Genomic DNA, 15792 nt, shown 5'->3' with positions numbered 1-15792 from the left:
CATGAATGAGTCATGTTACAGCAGATATCTGGAACAACTGCAGTGTTGCCTCATAAGTCATGTCAGTGGTAGATACATGTGTAGTAATTGTTGTTCTGGTATGATGCTATGGCAGGTGCAATGCAAATGATAACTGTGATAACAGTGAGCACTTCCTGTAACATGTATAGTGGATAATGTGTCAATAGCAATACAGTAAGAAGAGAACACAGCAGGCAGGAGAGCTGACATCTTTGTTGGCGACCTGTGTGGCAGCTCCACAGAACAATAGAATAATCAAATTGTTTATTATTGCCATTGTTACATGAGGAGAAAGGATTCTTCTACATATGTTTTGTTTTTAATTTCAGCTTTAGTGGTATAACGGAGGAGCAGTTACAGGATGTTACAACTTCAATATATGATGTACAGTCTGCATTATTGAGTTTCATTAGCTCCCAGACAATTTTAATTGGGCATAGTCTTGACAGTGACTTCAGGGCACTGAAGGTATTGTGCATTTCATATTAAATAACTTTCTCTGTCGTGTACCAGAATAATGGTAACATCATAGCTAAAAATAAATTAAGCTCTTAAATACTTAATACATTTGTTGTTTCAAATATTGAGTGTGTGCCAAGAAAAACATAGATAATGAAAATTTGAACAACAATACATAGGAAATTTCAAAGCAGTTTGCCTCACATTGACAATGATAGATAACTGAAAGTTGGAGAATAGAAAGGAGGAAGGTTTGGAGAACATAGAAAGAAAAGGACATAGTGTCAGCGAAATTAGAGCCAAAATATTGCTACTTCACTAAGAGAATTAAAAGGGCAGTGTTTTGCTATCGGCCTTGCTTATAATCATTCTAGTATTCACATGTAGTGATTTGGAGAACCATACTGAGTATTACCTTTTCTATGCTAGTGGGCATGGTGAGGAGGTGAAAAATGTGTTTCCTCTTGACCTTGGCCACCAATATCGACAGTAGTTGAAGTATTTGCTGCTTTATTGCAGTTCGTTGTTTTCATTCTTCCATTCCTTTAAAGAACACAGTAAGTTACTTTGTCAGTTTCTGGTTATGTTTTATTGTGTTTTTAGCTCATATTTTGTATTATGTCTGTCAAAACTCAGGCTGTACTCAAGTGCATCAAATAATTAGTAACATATCCACAGTTTCTTTCTGTGTTGGTCTCCTGTGTAGCCAGTAATGGTGAGATTCTTCTTTTGCTTTTCATTTTTCTCATATTCTGAATCAAGAAAATGTTTGCCTTAAGTTTATATTTTCATTTTCATTAAGGTCTATGCAACCAACCTTAAATATATCTAAAAACAAAGATGATGTGACTTACCGAACGAAAGCGCTGGCAGGTCGATAGACACACAAACAAACACAAACAAACACAAACAAACATACACACAAAATTCAAGCTTTCGCAACAAACTGTTGCCTCATCAGGAAATAGGGAAGGAGAGGGAAAGACGAAAGGATGTGGGTTTTAGGGGAGAGGGTAAGGAGTCATTCCAATCCCGGGAGCGGAAAGACTTACCTTAGGGGGAAAAAAGGATGGGTATGCACTCGCGCGCACGCACACACACACATATCCATCCACACATATACAGACACAAGCAGACATATTTAAAGACAAAAAATCCACATCCTTTCGTCTTTCCCTCTCCTTCCCTCTTTCCTGATGAGGCAACAGTTTGTTGCGAAAGCTTGAATTTTGTGTGTATGTTTGTCTTTGTTTGTGTGTCTATCGACCTGCCAGCGCTTTCGTTCGGTAAGTCACATAATCTTTGTTTTTAGATATATTTTTCCCACGTGGAATGTTTCCCTCTATTATATTTACAACGAACCTTAAATGTCGAAATATTATATACAGTGTTTTTTTTTTTTTTTTTTTTTTTTTTTAGGTCCATAATTTTTTCTGAAACATAGTAAACCCTTTAGACATTACCTCAGTCAACATTTTTTCTTTCTTTCTTTCTTTCCCCGGACAGTTTTCGTGGTGCAGAGTCAACTAACTGCTTAGATTAAGTATTGTGGCATGAGTGGGGCAGTGCACAAATGGTTTAATTCATACTTAACTGGAAGAATGCAGAAAGTTGAAAGTAAAAGTACAGATAGTCTACAAAAACCAGCAGAGTCCTCTAACTGAGGAGGTATCAAGAATGGTGTCCCACAGGGTTCATTCTTGGGTGCCTTACTGTTCTTAATATATATTAACGACTTGCCACGCTATATTCATGAAGATGCAAAGTTAGTTCTTTTTGCTGATGATACAAGTATAGTAATCACACCCAAGAAGCAAGAATCAGCTGAGGAAATTGCAAATAATGTCTTTCAGAAAATTATTAAGTGGTTCTCTGCACATGGACTCTCACTAAATTTTGAGAAAACACAGTTTATACAATTCTGTACAGTAAATGGCATAACACCATTGATAAATATAGACTATGAACAGAAGTCTGTTGCTAAGGTAGAATACTCAAAATTTATGGGTGTGTGCATTGATGAGAAATTGAATTGGAAGAAACACATCGATCTGCTGAAACGGTTAGGTTCAGTTACTCATGCTATTAGGGTTATTGCAAATTTTGGTGGTAAACATATCAGTAAATTAGCCTAGTATGCCTATTTTTATTCACTGCTTTCATATGGCATCAAATTTTGGGGCAATTCGTCATTAAGAGAGGAAGTATTCATTGCACAAAAGCGTGTAATCAGAATAATAGCTGGAGCCCATCCAAGATCACCATGCAGACATTTATTTAAGGAACTTGGGATATTCACAGTACCTTCGCAATACATATATTCACTTCATGAAATTTTTTCATTAATAGCCCATCCCAATTCAAAAATAACAGCGAAGTGCATAGCTACAACAATAGAAGAAAGGATGATATTCACTATTCTGGATTAAATCTCACTTTGGCACAGAAAGGGGTGAATTATGCTGCCACAAAAGTCTTTGGTCATTTGCCAAATACACTCCTGGAAATTGAAATAAGAACACCGTGAATTCATTGTCCCAGGAAGGGGAAACTTTATTGACACATTCCTGGGGTCAGATACATCACATGATCACACTGACAGAACCACAGGCACATAGACACAGGCAACAGAGCATGCACAATGTCGGCACTAGTACAGTGTATATCCACCTTTCGCAGCAATGCAGGCTGCTATTCTCCCATGGAGACGATCGTAGAGATGCTGGATGTAGTCCTGTGGAACGGCTTGCCATGCCATTTCCACCTGGCGCCTCAGTTGGACCAGCGTTCGTGCTGGACGTGCAGACCGCGTGAGACGACGCTTCATCCAGTCCCAAACATGCTCAATGGGGGACAGATCCGGAGATCTTGCTGGCCAGGGTAGTTGACTTACACCTTCTAGAGCACGTTGGGTGGCACGGGATACATGCGGACGTGCATTGTCCTGTTGGAACAGCAAGTTCCCTTGCCGGTCTAGGAATGGTAGAACGATGGGTTCGATGACGGTTTGGATGTACCGTGCACTATTCAGTGTCCCCTCGACGATCACCAGTGGTGTACGGCCAGTGTAGGAGATCGCTCCCCACACCATGATGCCGGGTGTTGGCCCTGTGTGCCTCGGTCGTATGCAGTCCAGATTGTGGCGCTCACCTGCACGGCGCCAAACACGCATACGACCATCATTGGCACCAAGGCAGAAGCGACTCTCATCGCTGAAGCGACACGTCTCCATTCGTCCCTCCATTCACGACTGTCACGACACCACTGGAGGCAGGCTGCACAATGTTGGGGCGTGAGCGGAAGACGGCCTAACGGTGTGCGGGACCGTAGCCCAGCTTCATGGAGACGGTTGCGAATGGTCCTCGCCGATACCCCAGGAGCAACAGTGTCCCTAATTTGCTGGGAAGTGGCGGTGCGGTCCCCTACGGCACTGCGTAGGATTCTACGGTCTTGGCGTGCATCCGTGCGTCGCTGCGGTCCGGTCCCAGGTCGACGGGCACGTGCACCTTCCGCCGACCACTGGCGACAACATCGATGTACTGTGGAGACCTCACGCCCCACGTGTTGAGCAATTCGGCGGTACGTCCACCCGGCCTCCCGCATGCCCACTATACGCCCTCGCTCAAAGTCCGTCAACTGCACATACGGTTCACGTCCACGCTGTCGCGGCATGCTACCAGTGTTAAAGACTGCGATGGAGCTCCGTATGCCACGGCAAACTGGCTGACACTGACGGCGGCGGTGCACAAATGCTGCGCAGCTAGCGCCATTCGACGGCCAACACCGCGGTTCCTGGTGTGTCCGCTGTGCCGTGCGTGTGATCATTGCTTGTACAGCCCTCTCGCAGTGTCCGGAGCAAGTATGGTGGGTCTGACACACCGGTGTCAATGTGTTCTTTTTTCCATTTCCAGGAGTGTAGTATTAAAAGTCTGACAGATAGCCAACCAACATTTAAAAGCAAATTAAAAGAATTTCTGAATGACAGCTCCTTCTACTCAATGGATGAATTCTTAGATATGAAGTAGTAACTGTAAAATAATAATAATAATAATAATAATAATAATAATATGTCAACCAGCTGTAGTGCTCAACATGATCTAGATAATTTTCTTCAGAATTTGGTGTTACCTATCAGGGTGGGTAGAAAGTGAGTGCGTACAGGAAACTGCAAATATATATCAAAATAATTGTTCTTATTTTACTGAATCAGGTTTTATCATGATCAGCACAACAGTACAGATTGTTTTTACAGGTGAATACCACATAGTTGCCAGCAATTTTGACCAGTTTCTTCAATCATTTGGGAATGTTCTCAACCAACTTCAGCAGCAACTTTTTTGGTACTCTGCTGGCAACATCCCTGATACAAGCATCCAAATCATCCAGCATACTACACGGTCTGGTCTGATAACTTCCTCCTCTGCCCTTTGGCACAAGAAGTTGCAAAGTGTCAGATTAGAACTCCGTGCTGATGAGGCCCACAGCAACTTGATCAGTTCCCCAGAAAATAGCCATCTAGCCGTTTGCTTACACTGATTACAAAATGTGGCAGGGCACCATCTTGGATAAAGCCAAGCCTGGTTTCCCAAATGGCTAGTCTGAGTTAACTGCTCTTTGAAGAAGGAACAGACTGATATGTTGATTTGATGTCATACCACACCATGCTGTTACATAGGGGCTGATATTGCATTTACTCATTGGTGGCATGTGGAGAATCCTTTATCCAGTCATGGGAATTATGACTGTTTACAAATCCTCTCACATGAAACACACCCTTACTCCAAATTTTGTTTGGAAACAACAAGGGGATGTCTCCGAACCAGCCTAGCATGATTTCTCTGTTCTCCGATGGTCACAATCTTCTGCAGACAGTTCCCGGCAATAATACCAAACCCAAACGAGTATTGAAGAATGCCACACTTCATACGTCCATCCATGAACATCAATTTCAACCACTGCAAGAAAGAAAAACAGTTGTTTTAAACAAATAGATTAATATTTGTTAAAGTGATTACGTATTTATAGTAGGCACTTATGCCCTGCTCCCCTTGTACTTCACACAGCATTCTAACGGCTTGTTCTTTCAGAAAAAATATTATATTTACTTTAGATGCATTGTCCAGAAGATAATTCCATGAAAAAACTGGCAGTGACAGGGTACAAAACAAGCTAAGACATTGGTCAAATAAACATACTGGGAGATAGTGCCAAGCACAAAACATGTTGAACAGAGCTTATTCATTAGCTTATCTATGCCCCAAGTTCATTTGAGTTTGTTATCAATCTGGACCTCAAGGAATCTTACACTTCAAGTTTCATTTAGTGTATTATGATTAATGTGTATTATTGTTACCATCAGACTACTTTTGCTGGTTTGAAATTGCAGACTGATGGGAAAAAATCAAACAGTAAAAAATAATTACTGTAGAATAATGAAATTTTGGGAATACATTTGTCTAGGTAACAAATTTAAGTGATTAATATTGCAAGACCACAGCTTAATTTAAATGTGAGATAAGCCATTGCAAATGTGAAATGGAAAGCAAGCATGCATATGTGCATGCATTGTGTTGTACAGGTGCTGGATGTCTGTCTGTGGGATGGAGTTCCATGTCTGTTGTACTTGGTCGATCAATGTAGGGATGATTAATGCTGTTTGTGAATGACGTGGGAGTTGCCATCCGATGATGTCCCATATGTGCTTGATTGGAGACAGATTTGGTGATTTAGCAGACCAAATCAACACGTCGACACTGTTGGAAAACACCCCCTGGAATGCTGTTCATGAATGGCAGCACAACTACTCGAATCACCAGATTGATATACAGATTTGCTGTCAGTGTGTGTGGGATAACCATGAGAGGGCTCCTGCTGTCATACAAAATCACCCCTCAGGCAATAACCACATGTGTAGGTCCAGCGTGTTTAGCACACAGTATAGTTGGAGGCTCTCAACTGGCCTCCTTCAAAACAACACACAGCCATCACTGACACGGAGGCAGAACCAACATTCAACTGAAAACACAGCAGACCTCCACCCTGCCCTCCAAAGAGCTTTTGCTTGACACCACAAATGGTGTGGTGGTTTTGGATCAGTGGAATGCACACTACAGGGTGTCTAGCTCGGAGCTGTCTTTGAAATAACCAAGTTGTAACATTTCCTTGTGGTGCCAAGTGCTGGTCAAATTGCTGCTGCAAATGGTGTATGATGCACCAGAGTTATACGCCAAACATGATGGTCTTCTTTCTCTTGGTAGTGTCATGTAGCCATTCGAAGCCCAGTCCTCTTGCAACTGTACAGTCTGTGACCACCATGCCAACATCCATGTACAGTGGCTACATTCCTGCTAAGTCTTTCTGCAATATTGCAGCAGGAACATTCAGGTTCTCGTAGCCCTATTACTTGACCTCGTTCAACCTCAGTGAAGTGTTGATAATGATATTCTTGAATGATATCAACTCACCACGCCCAATCTTCGAGGTAGCTAACACTCACGACCGTTTCAGTGTTTATTTAAAGCAAACTTGATTTGTGTCCTCACAGTGGCACTACTAGTGCCAATCGTATGCAAATGGCATAACATTTTAATAGACATAATCTAGCAACCATGCCTGCCAACTTTTGTTTGTTTCAAAACTCCTCCTTGCTGTTGCAGTTTCCCCCCTCCCCCCATTCTCCCTCAGTGTTTGAGCCTTTCTGAGAGTAAGGTTTCAAATGTTTGCTGTGAATTAGTTGTGACCAGGTATGATCTGTGCTGTGTCTCTCTTCTGGTTGGGTAGGGGCACTTCATTAATATGCTTGTATCATCAGTCACTAACAAACAACAATGTAGTTGCTTACATAATTTGTAATTTCATTAAATATTTATTTTGCTTCTGTCTAAGCAGAGATATTCCAATTTGTTATGGTAATGGTAGTTTTTTTTCGCTACCTTAAAAGAAATTTCTCTACTTTAAAATGGACAGCATGTAAATACTTCTACTGCTTACATATATTTGGAAACACTTTTAACAAATATGGTTTCATGTTGCAGTTGATTCATGATACAGTAGTGGATACAAGTGTTGTGTTTCCTCATAGGAAAGGCCCTCCATACAAGAGAGCTTTGAAAACGCTTTGTAATGAATACTTATCGAAGAATATTCAAAATAGTGGTAAGTGTTAAAAATTCAGTTGATATACAATTTTACTTTAATCTCATTGTAGAAACAAGATACATTTTTATGTGAGATGTGTGATCGTCTCAGCACAATACAAAGTATATTCTAAACTCCTTCGTAGTAGCTGACAGTGTGAATTAATTGTGCCATTCAGTTACACTGTGACTGGTGTCTCTGAAGTCTTTGTCTTGAAATAAAGCACATATATAAAAACAAAATAAGTCTTAAGTGCTTCTAGATGAAGAAACTATTTAATTTTATTTGTTTGCTGCTTCTCTTAGAATCTGGACATGACAGTGCAGAAGATGCGAAAGCTTGTATGGAACTAATGCTGTGGAAGATCAAACACGAAGGGTCATCATCTACATAGCTAGGGCTGCAGAACAGTCAGGGTCCAGCCACTAGCAAATGGCAGTACAAGTGGTTGGTTCCGTGCAACGTCATTTGAAGACTTCACCGTGACTGTGTTTTTAGTGTCTCACCAAACTTTCAGCTGATAACATATCGTGGATCGTGCAGTTGTTGATTGTGGTGTTTCAATGCCTCAGTGTCTTGATATAGTTAACTGCCATCAGACTAATAGCCATGATATAGTTGGACTTTTACCACATTCAGTGAGTGATTTGTGAAGCTGTATGTGCCCACTTCATCTGACGGACATTTAATCACATTGTGTAGTCACATCTGGCCGTTGTTACCAGAGTTCCTAACAGTCAGTGTTTCAGGTCGACGTGTTTTACCGAGGAGCTGAATGCTCTCTAATGACTTTATCTTAACTGTATATCATTATTCAATTCTGGCTTATGTTGTAGCCATAGACAAAATTTCCAGCAGGTATGGTACTGAATAAACAGGTAGTCGCTACATATGATGATAGTATGATATATCATCAGTATGAGTGACATGTATCTTTCTTTACTGATATTATTGATGAATTAACTGCATAGTGATATGGCGCATGTGGCCTATGTTTGTTCCAGTGTACTGCAAGGAAAAAACTTCAGGTGTTTTAAAGTAACTGGTTGTTTCCCCGTCTTATCTGGGAATTAGTTTTTGGAGATACTTGTTTTGAATGTAGCTGCCATATTTGTCTGTTAGTCCCAGGATTCATGTTTTGTAATACAGAGAAGTATTATTTCCTTAATCCTCGTTGCAACGGTGAGTGCATCTTTGACCATGACAGATTGAGTATCCACATCTTCATCATGCGTACCTTTTGTACGACACTGATGTCGTCAAACCTTATATCAGTTATATTTCTTTTGCTGCTTATGCCCCCATTGATTATGAAATATGGTGAACATGAAACTTTTGATTGATTTATTTATCACTTGCAAATACTGTGTTAGTTCCATTGTCTTTTATTTATAATTTACTGAGAACATGGGCAGTGCCCATGGTTTTAAGACAAGTTAAGAAAAAAATACCTTTTTGATATTGTACAGATGTTCCCAAATTAATAATTTTCTATAGAGAAATGTAGAGCCACAAATGTAAGAATGTTTTTGAGTTAGGAAAGAAGGTATAAATAATTATGTAACATGCCATCTTGAAAGGTGCACTCGTATAGTGCCAGATAGGAACAGAATGTGACACTTGGTAAGAAGGGAGCAGGTTTAAGGATAATAACAGCACTTCTCAGGCAGACACAGGCCACAAGAACTTAATTTCTTTTCAGTTATGGTCTTTGAAGAAAACTGATCTGTATATGTTCACAAGACTGAAAAACTGAGAGCTGAAGCATATCATAAGGTCTATCTAGGTAATGTCTGTCTCAACTATAAAACACTGATTGTAAGGAATTTTGCCTTATAACAGCTGTCAAATAGCTGAAACCACATTTTTCATATTCATAATTATCAAAAATTCATCCAAGTCACTTAATCATCAAAAGCATAACTGCCTTTTTGTTACTTTTCAAAGCAGTATTAAATTTTTCATAAAATTTTTGTGTAGTTTTCATTCTGTCATTTCAATACCTTTGTGAAGTCTTTTCCTTTTGAGAGAGAGAGAGAGAGAGAGAGAGAGAGAGAGAGAGAGAGAGAGAGATTTTGGAAATGGCGTTTAAAACTGTAAGTACTGCTTCTTTTACAGTGTCAGTGAACATCCCTCACAGGTATGAAACAATAAGCTCACCGGTTACGTATCACAAATCATTCAGGAAAAGCTATGTGAAATCAAAGAAAAAATTATTCAGCCTGCCAGGGTAAGATTGTGTTTTTTAGATAAAGAAAGCACATATAATTTGGCATAGCCCTGTTATGGCCTTAACTATGTTTATTCTTTTTCACACACCCACCCTCTCTGTATTGAACATATTTAATCATAAATCAGACTTGAAAAATAGGGGCAATAGTACCTTAACACAATCACATAAATTGGCAGCGTGTTACCACATTTTTCACTGAGAAAGTGTACCATAATTGTAAGATTGACTCGTTTCACATCATTGCGAGATATCACAATTAAAATCTGTGGAACACACAAATAAGAAACTGAGTGATGCAGTACATTATTAGGAATCTTTAAAACTGTCCAAACATTCAATTTCACTCGAAGTTTTCTCATAGATGACCAGTCTTGTGAAATGTGTCAGAAAATTTAATCTTACATTAGTACAATGCAAATGTTTCGTAAATGTTTTATTATTGATCTTCCAGTATCATACTGTGCTCTTTAATCATGTACATGTTTATGGTAGCAGTTTGGATTGCCTTACACATATCTCATCTTTGAGAGAAATATGGCCTATTGGAATTTAGATACTCATTTAATAATCTGAAAATGTAGGAGCAGACTCATAAATCTTCACCAGTTTTAACCAAATTTCCACTGGTGGTAAAACATCTAAAACAAAGAATCTTTTATTGGTTCCATATTTAATTTCATCCACCTGAAACACCACTCGAGGATCCACATATTGGGTAGACACTTGACTTACACTTCCATGCTATGTAATTAATATAACTTAAACAAACCTCAAATGGATATCTGTGCCAGGCTGAGAAATTCTTACTATCTGTAACCAGTATTATGCCCCCCCACCCCACCCCTGCACACAATATTGTGACACTTAAAACTTTCTGTCCTGTTGTTCATCATTTGTGTGTTTTGCTAGTTGTGTGTACTTCACACGCTTTTTTCACACATGAGGATGGATGAAGTGTAAAAGGTGTGAGGAAAATGTATGTAATTATAACTGAAACAACAAAACACATCATTTATGCACAACAGGGTAGAACGTGTAGGTATAGGACATACATTGCTTCTATTCTTGAAATGTCTCTCAAAATCAATAACACTTAAAAAATTATTGCAACTACTTTGTAGATGACATGTCATAAAACCATAAAAAGGCATAAATGTGAACCAGCCCGTACAAATCCACTTTTAAAACTAATGTAATTTCACGTGAGTAATCAAAGCAAAACAAAATGCATGTTACAGTTTTTAGGCTTGACATAGGAAAACAACTGTGAACTTTGTACAATATTTTTGCAGAAATGAATTGAGACCCACAGAAGATTGTGCACCAGTGTTGAAACATGTTTGGGAAAATGGAAAAAAGAAGCACATTGTGTTTTGCAGAAGGCAGAGTTTAAAAATCAAACTTAAGATTTCACTTTTGGTATAGTGGACTGATGCACTAGATTTAACATAAAACAAAAATAGGCTTCTCCCAAAGAATACTGTTCCCATAACAGTTTAATTCACTGACATCACGTTTTTTAACACTTTTGCACAGAGAATTGTAGCAAAAACAACATATCAAGGAGAGATCTTTAATGTGATGCATCAATTACAGAGCATATTTCTGTAGTATGCAATGTCACATAAACATCTCTCTTGTCATATCAGACATAGAAGGACTTGAATGATGCTGCAGTTTGATAGCTTTTTATGAAATAATGTTCAATGCCTTGATCAACTCACCACCAAATTATTGTTTTTCAGCCTGTCCTAAGCCTCAAGCTACACCAGATCAGTCTGCTTCGACTGACTTCATTCACAAAATAATAGAAATAATACTAAAGAACTATATAAAGAAATAATTCTCAGTGATCGTTGGCACCACCTGAACCATATCTGCATATCATGTCCTATGCTGTGATTTTCTGGCAGAAGCAAACTGAGCAGCTGCCACGCTGATTTACATTTTTGTGAAACTAAGTATTTGGTGGTTTTCATTTATCCTTGTGTACTACAGAAATATGTGTTGTGACTTGGTACAGAATGAAAACCACAGTTTTAAGAAGTCCACAGTTTATCAGATCACGGAGTGACAGCATAACAGTTAATAGGTCACAGAGCAACAACGAACATAAGAAATTACAATATGATTAATAATACATCTCATTAAAGCCCTCTCCAAAACATATCATTTTTGGTATGATTTGTTGCGCAGAAGTATCAACATATAAAATGTCAGCTGATAAAACTGTTATCTCTGCTCCAAGTTAAAAGATTGGAGATGGCTTCATTCATTCATTAAAACTGACGTGCAAAGAGTCTGGTATGTATACCTGGAAAGGCAGGTCTCAGCAGTATAGATATTCTGAAGATATAAAAATCCCTTCGGAACTTAATAGAAAACTAACTTCCCAAGCCAGCAAGAAATCTGGACATTGTCAAATGCCTGCTGTTGCACCAAACAAAGTTTGGTTTCAGTGTTCAAATATACTCTGAGCAGCTGTTTTAGCAGTACAGTGAAATATTGATGGCTGGGCAGAATAATGTCTCTGAAGAAAACTTAGAAAATATGACAGTGTTTTCTTTTCAAAACCTTCAAACAGTTTATAGTTTCAGAGTTATTTCTTTAAATTATTAAACTGAACAGGGTGAAAATAAATATTTCTTTTTTCAGTAACATATTAGGATGTGTAATGGCAATAAATATAACTCATGGGTACATTTTCATTTCCAACCTATCTCTGAAAAAAATTGAAAAAGAAAAAAAAGAACATATGGCACATGAAATATAAGCTCTCAGAAAATATACACAAGTCAGCACTAAAAACCATAATTAGTCAAAAAATAACAATTTTAGCTGTCCCTTCTCAATGATTCATTTTTCTGTGGAAGGTCCAGGTTGGAAACTTCTACTATACATCTGTTCACATTCTTCTATTTCACACTTCACACTGGCTTTTCTTGTTTCACCAAACACAAGCTACTTGTGGAAGTAGTATCATATTAACTACACTGCAACTATTGTGTAACATCCTAGCCCAATAGGACTATGCGCTCCCTTATGAATGGCCACTGCCATATAATGTGCAAAGGCCAACTAGGTCTTACAGTTGCAGTGCATGCTGTACAACATAATGTGGCTCACTGCAGAGGCTGCTTCATTACCTGTTCCATTTACATTATACGCACCAACACCAGCTTTTCTCCAAACTTTCATGAATGGCTTGTGATGTAAAACTCCTTTGTAATAATGTTTGCTGAACCATTTATGGCTCTGTACTTTGTTTACTTAGGCATGGCATCATTTTACGGGGAAATGCCCGTCAAGAATGTTCTGGGACACAAAAAAGTGAAATTCAAGTTGCTGAAAATCAAGCAAAACTTTTTAAAGGTATTAAAACTTACCTCTGGCATGTATGTGCTTTAAGTAGTTGTACATGTTATGAAAAGTATATTACGGGTAGCAGATACAACAGCATCTTGAGTATGAATTAAGTATATAGTATTCAGGGACAAAACTGTTTAATACCTAACACAATCACATAGAATTGTTTTTAAAAAAAGCTCAATGAGACCTGACATGCTACAAAACTTTTTCTGTCCTAGCTCACAGTACCCCATGTCTGCAGCTTCAAATATTGACCTGGTAATTATACAAGTAAGTTTTGCATAATATACTGTATGCTTAACCCTTTCGCTAGCACATTTTTTGCAGGAACTTGGTGGGTGAAGATAATTTTTTTGCTATCCTATCAGAATTGTGATCAACCGACTATATATACTGGCGCTAATAGCATAGGCACATAGGGAACACTCACGAGACAAATCTGCAAGTCCACGGTACTGGTGATAAGTTGAGAAAACCGTCCCAAAACACATGTGATACAAAACGCCACCGTTTCCTGTGCATGTACCCCGAAATCAATACGGGATATGATCACCACGCACACGTACACAGGCTTCACAACGGGTCGGCATACACTGGATTAGGTGGTCGAGCAGCTGCTGGGGTATAGCCTCCCATTCTTGCACCAGTGCCTGTCGGAGCTCCGGAAGTGTCGTAGGGGTTTGAAGACGTGCAGCGATACGTCAACTGAGAGCATCCCAGATGTGCACGATAGGGTTTAGGTCTGTAGAACAGGCAGGCCGCTCCATTCATCTGATATCTTACGTTCCAAGGTACTCCTCCATGATGGCAGCCTGGTGGGGCCGTGCGTTATTATCCATCAGGAGGAAGGTGGGACCAACTGCATCCCTGAAAAGGTGGACATACTGGTGCAAAATGACATCCTGATACACCTGACCTGTTACAGTTCCTCTGTCAAAGATATGCAGGGGTGTACGTGCACCAATCATAATCCCACCCCACACCACCAAACCACGGTCCCTTTCAAGGACATTAAGGGGTTGGTATCTGGTTCCTGGTTCATGCCAGATGAAAACCCAGTGAGAATCACTGTTCAGACTATACCTGGACTCGTCCGTGAACATAACCTGGGACCACTGTTCCAATGACCATGTACTGTGTTCTTGACACCAGGCTTTACGGGCTCTCCAGTGGAATGCACCTTGCAGGTCTGCGGTTGAATAAACCATGCTTGTTCAGTCGTCTGTAGACTGTTTTTCAGGAGACAACTGTTCAGTGGCTGCTGTAAGGTCCTGAGCAAGGCTACCTGCAGTACTCCGTGGCCGTCTGCAGTCACTGATTGTGAGATATCGGTCTTCTTGTGGTGTTGTACACTGTGGACGTCCCGTAGTGTAGCGCCTGGACACGTTTACTGTCCGCGGGAATCGTTGCCATAATCTTGAGATCATACTTTGTGGCACACGCAGGGCCCGTGCTATGACCTGTGTTTGACCAACCTCCAGTATTCTACCCCTCATAACGTCATCAATATGTGTTCTTTGAGCCATTTTCAACACACAGTCACCATTAGCAAGTTTGAAAACATCTGCACACTTACTCGCTGCACCGTACTCTAACATGCACCAGTACACCTCTGCGTATGTGGACTACTGCCGGCGCCACTATGCGATGACCGCAGGTCAAATGCACCACATGGTTACACTCTGAGGTGATTTAAACTCGCAAACCATCCACCAGAGCACTGTTTCACCATGTATCAGCATTATCCTTAATTTATGAGCATGAGCGCAGTTTTTGATAATTTTATTTTTGCGATTTAGGTCATATATCACTAAGGCATCATTGTGAGGTATTGAAACTATGGTGCTAAGTGGATTTCCCATGCCTTTTTGTGAGCTGTTGTATGTTGCCATTACACGTAAAAAAATAATGAACAGTGTTTTCTGTTTTTATTTTATGTTTTATTAACTTTAGTTAAAATATTTGTTACCAGTATTAAATTTTACTTATCACAATGTGAAAACAATCCTAGAAATTTTATCACTTAATAAAAGTATGAGCTGATACAGGTCACAATTATGTTTATGGCAGAAGCAAAGCAATGTGTTCGAACAACAGCTGCTCCCAAGACAAACATAAACTGATTGTTGTAGCAGTTTTCGTTCACCTTGTGCAGTGTAGTACCACAAGATGCCAGACATAGACAGAGATGGTAAGACATATTCTCAAAAGCTTTGGGATACCCCTAAGTTGGGGGTAAGTATGCTTCCCAAGGATCACAAACGACAGATTAATTTTGAGGTAAGTATATTTCCCAAGCCCCTTACAGAAACTAGTTTGGTGGTAACCATGCTTCCCAAGAACCATTAAAACACCATTGTTCGGTGGGATATATACTTCCCACAGTCCTGAAGGCTGGTGTACCAGACTGCCACTAGATGCCAGGAGCATACAGAAGTGGTAACACATTCCCTTAAAAGCTGTAAAGAAATACATTTAGTGGGAAGTACATCCCTCACACCCCATGAAGGGGTTAACTGTTTATTTTAAAAAACATTGAACTTTCCATGTTATGTACTAAATTGACATGTACA

General features: G+C 39.6%; 1 protein-coding gene across 2 annotated transcripts in view; it reads left to right on the top strand.

Annotated features, from left to right (window-relative positions):
- LOC126248962 (RNA exonuclease 1 homolog) overlaps positions 1 to 9588 on the top strand; it is a 231373-nt gene extending 221785 nt beyond the window's left edge. For both annotated transcript variants that reach the window (XM_049950510.1, XM_049950509.1), the window contains exons 12-14: positions 351 to 489; positions 7515 to 7635; positions 7923 to 9588. In XM_049950510.1, coding sequence (XP_049806467.1) covers positions 351 to 489; positions 7515 to 7635; positions 7923 to 8011 — 349 coding nt within the window. In that variant the 3' untranslated portion in view covers positions 8012 to 9588. The remainder of the gene's footprint in view (positions 1 to 350; positions 490 to 7514; positions 7636 to 7922) is intronic.
- Positions 9589 to 15792: the final 6204 nt, after the last annotated feature.

This window comes from Schistocerca nitens, chromosome 3, assembly GCF_023898315.1.
Source record: "Schistocerca nitens isolate TAMUIC-IGC-003100 chromosome 3, iqSchNite1.1, whole genome shotgun sequence".
NCBI lineage: Eukaryota > Metazoa > Arthropoda > Insecta > Orthoptera > Acrididae > Schistocerca > Schistocerca nitens.
The sequence above is the reverse complement of the archived record's forward strand: the minus strand, read 5'-3'. Positions and strand labels throughout refer to the sequence as shown.